The 8023-nt window shown below is 41.4% G+C and overlaps 1 protein-coding gene across 2 annotated transcripts; it reads right to left on the bottom strand.

The window, feature by feature from the left end:
- Positions 1-1769: 1769 nt before the first annotated feature.
- On the bottom strand, positions 1770-6044 carry LOC148019572 (putative splicing factor 3A subunit 1). Of its 2 annotated transcripts, XR_015694832.1 has the most exons (4): positions 3711-6044; positions 3103-3576; positions 2585-2978; positions 1770-2492 (listed from the first exon to the last, which is right to left on the bottom strand). XR_015694832.1 is itself a non-coding variant. In XM_087699572.1 (2 exons), exons 1-2 carry the CDS (start codon positions 5877-5879, stop codon positions 3301-3303), a joined length of 2445 nt encoding a protein of 814 aa, XP_087555698.1. In that variant the 5' UTR covers positions 5880-6044; the 3' UTR covers positions 3072-3300. The 2 variants fall into 2 exon arrangements, 1 of the variants encoding a protein (XP_087555698.1); XM_087699572.1 differs by lacking the exons at positions 1770-2492; positions 2585-2978 and having other exon boundaries at positions 3072-3576.
- Between the last annotated feature and the right edge of the window lie 1979 nt (positions 6045-8023).

Genomic DNA, 8023 nt, shown 5'->3' with positions numbered 1-8023 from the left:
GACATGATCTTTCACCTTGCATGGCATGATCTTTCACCTTGCAAAACCTACACAAGCTTTTACTCTCAATTTCATTCTCATCTTTATCATCCTTCTTTGTCTAAACAATGTTGTTTTCTCTTAGCTTTTTTACTAGCCACAAAAGTTTTTTTCTAACATACAAAATGATCTAGTTTTACCACAATGGATCCTCCTACAATACAACAAAGCCTTGTCGGCATCAGAATTACCTTTCAACCCCAAACAAAGAGTAGACACAACATTCCAATAACAATCAAACCATTAAGAATATTCTACTCTAAGTGAATTGCCTAGCAAAATCTCATCTATAACAACTAAATACTTCTAAAGATCTTTGATATTTGTTAAAAAAGCTATCTATATAGTCACCTTCATCCATGTGTTCTCCCACTAATTGTTGATACAAGTAAGCAATGAAAGCCTCCAACTCTTCCTTGATACAAACAGGTTTACACTAAGCCTTTTCAATAAACTGGCACAAGCATATGCATGGAAACATGGAATTGATAGTGCTATTAAGACATGAACACATCTTTGTCATCCTAATGAATCTTCTCAAATGTGAGTAGTGAGGAAACATGGTAAAATTAATAGTACAACTAAGGCACAGGCACATCTTTGTCATCCCAATGCACCTTCTCAACCGTAGATACTAGTGCTAGAACATTAATAATAGCAAAACTACACCATCCTCGACACACTAGCCCTGATAGAACACATCAATTCTCCGCAGAAGGTTCCACAACCCTTCTACAACCAATACAACACATCATAAGTCCACAATGGATAGCTGATTCCATCTTATTTTATTCTCTACAACCAACACAATACATATATTTGATATTAGCCATGGCTATCAATTGTACTTTATTATGCAACAAATAACGTATAGAGAGAATACGCATAAAATGACAAAATAACTTGCATAGTACTAGAAGTAATGCATATGGAGACTGAAATAAACCTAAATCAAAAATCTAAAACCAAGCCCCATGCATTCTCATAGTATTAGTCAACATGCAACTGCTTGTCAATTCTCATCCCACGAACCAAAGCTCACTTTCATACGAAATTTTGGAGTTACGGCACAAACTAGGTATCTTCTAACATGCCTTCAGCTACTTAACTAGGAATTTCTCATATTTCTTAAAATTCCATTTACTTCAAAGCTTCTAGACTACTTACCTAGAGATTTCTCATATTTCTTAAAATTCCATTTACTGCAAAAATTCAAACAACTAGACTACTTAAGGTTGAATTCGTGCATATGGTCGCTCAATCCAATCAGACATTTGATTCATGACTGGCAGATATCAGGAGAGACGAGCAAGGAGAGATTTTGAAATTTGCAGACATCGAACCTCCATAGCTGGAGACGGTTGATTTTTGTATGCACATCTATAGCCAGCTGTCAAAGTAGACACAGCAACTCAGGCTAGAGAGGTGCGCGTACCCACAGGACAAGCCGCTTGCTAGACTGAAAAATCAGCTTATTGGAACATCATCTTCACTCAGAAGCTGCTAGAGTGACAAATAATAGATGAGATGCACTAGCAAGAGACGTCACAAGCATTACCCTCCCCAACCTGTTTCACCTTTCTTTTCAATCCATCTTTCAAGAATAGTTTTCCAGCTTGTAAAATCTTGCAATGAGATAAATCTAATAAGATAACTGTTGCAACAAAACTCTCTCTCCAGTAAATGTCAATGCAGAATACATTTCATAAAGTTAAGAATGTTTTCTCTTAATCATACTTAGCCAGATTCAACATGCCTTCGAGAAAACAAGAAAACCATTCAAACTAAAAAGTTCCTGATCTACAGAGTTAACCAAGCTTTAATGGAGCTGTACTCATCTGTTACTTTTAATTTCTAAAAGACAGTACCATAAATCCATCAGTGCGACCTGGGAAATCTAATGATACAACCCCAAATCCCTCTTCTTCCATCCCACTTCAAAGCTTCTGGATGTTTCTTTCAAAATCTCATCCCAAACTCCTGTGCTGTAATAAGCCACTGAACAGCCTCTGCCAAACACTCTGCTTTCTATCTTGCCACTTAGCAAAAGCCTTGGGGTACTCTTTTACAATTTTTAACCAAAACAAAAGGTGCCTTGGGACACTCTTTTACATTTTTAAACCAAAACATAAGGTGTTCAGTTCCTTTCAATCTCACGTTCAAGCTTCACAAAGAGATGCCAAATTTTGGGTGCCAATGAGCTCAGCACAAAGTAATAAACTCCTATCATGCCTCACAACCAATGGCAGGATATGCCACAAGATAGAGATCGCATGCTCATAATCATAATCATACTTAAACAAGACGAGCCCACACAACCTGCTATAACAGCTTGTATCTCAGAGAATTCCCCCCATCATACTCAGCCGGTTCTGTACCACTAAGAAAAACATTTAGAGATTCCACTGTGGTAGGGTTAACAACTGTAAGCACCTTTGGCGTGATCCTTTGCTCTGCAATCAACAGATTGAACATGCACATTATTTCTGCTGTAGAATGGTCCTACCTACCACTCCAAAAACAAAAAAACTCATATACAACTTACTCGAGCTTCCAGGAATTAGGGAGGAGACACCAGCAGAATCTAAAAAATGTGAAAGTGATAAGAATCTAAAGCCAAACACTAGTCAATTTACAGATTCAATAAACTTCCCTTCAAAGTAACTAAATCGAAACCACCAGCAAACAATGAGAGAATCTAAAAGAAGGTACAAGCAATTTTACAACACCAGTCGAAAATGGAAGGAACTTCAACTTGAAAGCAACCAGACACTTATATTAAGGCTGTACTAGCTGGGTTCCAAAACAGTTTAATGACTTAGTGCTTGGATAATTCACAAAATAGAAATTCAATGGCATGAGCAAACAGGCAGCCCAGAACATATCGAGCCTCTGCTAGATCTTCTCCCGCACGCTCCACCTCCTGTGACCAGCTCAATCTGAAAATATACTTAAGATGTCAGAACAAAGAGCACATAAAACCATATTGCCAACATCAGAACAATTTCAAATACCATTGAGACAGCTTCACAAAAGTTAAGTGCCAAGATACATGACACATACCATAATGGTTCATTTCAATAAAAATAGCAGTGTACCCAGGACTCGTGCTGCTGCGAAAGCGAAGAAACTAAAACTATAGATCACGATTCCAGTCAACAAGACCTACAGCTATGCCAGTTGACAGTCACAGTCAAGCTGAATATGCATGCCTATAGCATTGCACATGAGACTTGGGCTTTGATTCACCAACTGCTCTGCCTAACGTTTTCTACCACCTCGTTCTCTGAGAGCCAAGGTCAATGTTTCTCCTGGTCCAACATTGTAATAAGCAAGCGATAAGTTATCCTTGAAGAAAAACCCCCCTCTACCACTGAGCTTCTGTTTGTTTGCGGGAAGAGCGATTTCGCCAGAAATTTTCTCCTTCAAGCTCAAGATTGTCTCCGAAAGGGAGTGAATTGTAACTTCCAACATCTGGCCTTTCAAATTTCCTTCTCCTTCCACCAAAGGCACAGCAACCACAATTCGCACAGCTCCCTGATATGATCAATAGCAAATAAGAAGCGAGGCAAGATTAGCAATTGTCTTAAAAGCTTCTTCTAAAGAGCAATCAAATCGAGCAAATAAATTTGGAACTGATCAAATTCCATTCAGCAAGGTTCAAAACATACCGGATGTTGTGCAAGAAACTGATCCTCTGGAATAAGCATCTCATCCAGCTTCTGCCTTTTTGGTTCTGGTTCTTCAGGGGGTGGAGGAGGAGCTTCCTCTGGAGGAGGTGGTGGCGGCATGACTTGAGGGAGGGGAGGTGGCATCATTGGCATCGATGGAGGTGGCATACCCTGTGCAAATGGTGGTCGAGGTGGTGGTGGCATGCTATATTGTGGGACTGATGTTGTACTTCCAATCATTGCTGGTGCTGTAGAGGGCAAAGAAGATGGAGGAGGTGGAGGCCTGTTCATCATGGTTGGAACGGGGGGAAGTGAGGAAGGTAAAGGCGGTGGTCGGAGTGGTGGGGCTGGAATCATCGATGGCCTTGTAACAGGGGGCGGCATCGTAGGAGGTGGCATCGAAATAGTTGACTGCCCAGAGCTGGGAGGTGGCCTTGGTATATTTAAGGCGAGCCCTGGAGGTGGTGGCAGAGGCCTTACTGGGGGAGGTGCAAGCTTGGGTGGAGCCATTGGGCCAGGGAGAGGACGCCCATCCAGGTTAGCAGCATTTGTTTGATCATCACTGTTCATTGTCTGGGCCATGGCTTGATTTGCAGTGCGACTAATGCTTCCTGAATGACCATCCCAAATAACCTGTTTTGGCTCTTCTTTCTTCTTTTCAATCTCTGCCTTGACTGCATTGGACACCTCCTCTTCAGTGGTGCCAAAAATATCAGGCCTGGTTCGGGCAAGGCCTACTATGTTCCGAGATATCTCATCATCAGTTGCCAGAGTAGTCTCTCTCAACTTGGCCATCATCCGCTCCTTCTGCTCCTTATACTTTGGATCTATGAGTGAGATACGCATATGTTCAGCCATCTCGTTTATTGGAATTAACTCGCCAGTGATAGGTGAGACCATAAATTTTGTAGGATCCCTCTCAGCTGGGAGTCTCTCCTCTGGCCGTTTCCAATTCTTGACAATCCTCATTGGAGGCTCAGTGTCCTCGGTGGCTGGTAACTTTGCCCCTGCTGGCTCATCTGCCTTCCCAGCTGAGTCCTCTAATGATGCTGCTTTCATGCTTTCCTCCACAAGTTGTACCTCCTCTTCATCCATATCCATCTCCACATCCTTACCTGCATCAAGAATTAATTCATCTTCCTCCATAGCCAACGCTTTACTTCTACGAATGACCTCCTCAAGTGTCATTGGTCTAGGGAGCTCCTCGTCCTCATCATCTGCAAAATCAATCGTTTCCACTACAACAAAATCATGCCAGTCAATCAAAGCCATCTGCATCCTTTCCTGTTCCGCCTCATCCTCTTGCTTTTGACGCTCCCTCTCCTGAGATCTTGCCCACTCTAACCTGTGCAAGCACCGCTCCAACACAGTTGTACGATTAAGATTTGCTCTTTTCAATTTTTCAACAATTCCTTGAGGAGGCATAAGGACCATTGAGTAAGCATCTGTGAGCTGTTGGAAATATGTGTTCATACTGTGTGTTGCCTTCAAGAAGGCAAACGTTGGGTTCGAGAGCTCCCTGTGCAAGAGACCTTCCAGAAAGTTACTCCCATTGCGTGCTGCAAACTGCGCAGTGAGCTTTATAATATCCATCTCTGTCCCAGTGATGCCTTCAGGAAGCCTCACTGTGTACTTTTCTGGTTCAGGAGGCTCAAGAATCTTAGTAACTGATTTAGGTATTTCAAACTTCACTGCCGGTTCCTGACTTTCATTCATCACAGGGGGGGCCGGGCCAAAATCACCAGGAGGGGCAGCGGCAGCCGGAGCACCTGGAGGCTGGGATGGAGTTTGTGCCTGAGCTTTCAATTCTGCGACTTTGTGCTGGTAGTAGGCATGGTAGGGATCACTGGGGTTGAGAAAATTAAACTTCACGGTATTGCCCCTGTTCTGGAGAATGCGCCTCTCGAATTCCGGACCATTGCGAGCCACAAAGTTGGCCGTCTTCTCGACGATAACCCTGATGTCCGGTGGGGGATGGATCATGCCAATCGTTCTGGTGTGCGTTGCGACAGACACTGGGACCGGAGGAGGGTGCGGGGGAGAGGCTGCCCCCCCGTTCTCATTGCGATCATCGTCGTTGTGGGACGGAAGTTGAGCCGTGGGCAATGGCCCTGAGATGCCTCCCGGAGGAGGTGCCGGCAACGCGTGCACCTCAGAGATGCTCGGCATGGCTGCAGAGAGGATCCGCGACAGAGAGCTCTCGCTAACGCTGCACGGAGGGGGAGAGAGAGAGAGAGAGAGAGAGAGAGAGCCCTGATCGAACCCTAGCTCTGATCGTCGCAGACCGAAGCACAGGTATTCCTAAGAGAAAGGAAAGACCCCTTCAATAATTAACGATTAATAATAACGATAGTGAGATTAGGTAGATAGATATTACAAAGCAGCCTAACACAAAGGCAACAAGCTTTCGTATGGCCAACTTCAAACCCATAACTCTACTACCTAATTGAGCCAAGTGAGGCTAACACCTTTGTAACACAAGATAAGTCCAAAATAAAGCAGGTATGGAAGAGTACCCCGTCTCACAAGCTTAACTTCTTTAGGTGGAGACCTCTCTCTGAACCTACCCATGAAGTCCACACTCTCCACCAAGGGATTACCCATCTCCCCTCACTCCTTGTTTTGCAAGAGGTTTACGGAGGATGAAAAGCACCTTTTTTGGGATTGCATTTGCGTCGAGCCAATTTGGACATGCATCTGGAAATGGTTAAAATATGCCAACTTGAAATTTGAGTTTGGATTCAACATTGTCTTTTTTGGTGACCTAGCTTCCTTGGACCAAGGCTCTTGGAGGTTGATTTCTATGATCTCAGCTATCACTCTTAAGTTCATCTTGAGAAGAAGGAATGATTTCCCTTTCTGGGGCAAATCTACTCCGGCCCCTACAAACTACCTCAAGATGCTAAAGGAAAGACTGCTTAGCCATGCTCATAGCTTCAGAGACAAAATTCTGGTTGTATAAGTTATTTCACAAGAAACTTGAGTCAATGTCCTAAGTAGGGTCCTGTGATGTTTTTGTGATGCTTCAAATGTTTGGCATTATGCCTTCCCCCTACCAACTCTCTAGTGATGTAAATACCTTTTTATTATTAATATTGCTTATTACAAAAAGCAAAACACCTTTCTTCCTTGTTCAAAGTTACTCTATTCCTAAAGATGACATTTTTTTATTCCTTATCTAAAAATTTACTTAATGACATGTTGCACCCACATGAAATTTCCTTGGAAAATGGTAAATTGGGTTGTTCTAACATGATACATTACATCAAGATCACAGTAAAATTATTATATGATAAGCATACAAGTTCTGGTACATCTACTATCTATAGATTTTAGTTCTTGATGTTTCCACCACCACTTTTATGGATCAAGTTTCTCTTTGAAATATTACTTTCATAAACTTTTTGAACCTAGATTGTTAAAACATGAAGAGTCATTCACCTAACATCATGACTTGGTGCAAAGTCAACTATGCAATCTTGACTCATTATGTTTTTGTTTGGAAGAACATTTATTTGATTTACTACATCAAGTTCATTTATGATTCACCTATGTTTTGAGGCATTCAATGAAATCTATTTCAACTAATCAAGTTATTTACATCAATCATGTATGATTTGGTTCAAAGAATCAAAGTTACTTGTTATGGTTCAAAGTACAATGTTACTATGTTTTACTTCTTTGCAAATTCAAAACTCTTTGGGTGTGATTTTGCAATGTTTATGAGTTGTTGCTATAGGATTAAACTAGAATGTAGCATTTCAACAAGAAAAGTAATTTGTAGAAAGAGGTAGGAAAGCTATAGAAGGTATGTAAGCAACGTTTGTTTGAATAGGACACAATATGACTATAAGTTGTGTAGCTTTTACCTTTTTCACTTGAAAGTTTATGTGCCTAGGACCTAGAAGTAAACCCAAAATTGAAAGTATGCATTCTAAGGATGGTAAAGGAACCGAACATGAGTGTGTCATGGATTATGATTCTTGTTTATGATAGTGGCTTATTGGGATTTAGCTTTGATTCCTCTCTTCTTTTGTGCTTGGTATTTGGTTTTGTTGGGGTTTTAGGGTTTATCATTCACTTATCTTGTGTAACATGAATCGTGACATTTGTTCAAGTTTAGGTTGATAGGCACTTGGTTATGGCACCACGCACAAGATCAAAGAGGACTGTAAGTTTCATTTATCTTTCAATTTCTACTTTCAATGAATTGTATTGATTTATAATGATTTCATGAGGGGTACCTCCAAATTTTTTTTGTAGGTAACATTACCTTCTCAGTCTACCTGTGAAAGCCACGATGAGCATGTTGC

The sequence above is a fragment of the Lygodium microphyllum genome, chromosome 19 (assembly GCF_053477565.2).
Source record: "Lygodium microphyllum isolate KBCC chromosome 19, Lygodium_microphyllum_v1.1.10, whole genome shotgun sequence".
In the NCBI taxonomy this organism is placed as follows: domain Eukaryota; kingdom Viridiplantae; phylum Streptophyta; class Polypodiopsida; order Schizaeales; family Lygodiaceae; genus Lygodium; species Lygodium microphyllum.
This window is presented reverse-complemented; position numbering and strand designations above follow the sequence as displayed.

Coding starts and splice junctions, on each gene's coding strand:
- LOC148019572 (XM_087699572.1), bottom strand. CDS start 5,879: ATGCCGAGCATCTCTGAGGTGCACGCGTTGCCGGCACCTCCTCCGGGA. Junction 3,577..3,710: donor AGTTTCTTGCACAACATCCG/GTATGTTTTGAA, acceptor TGATCATATCAG/GGAGCTGTGCGAATTGTGGT.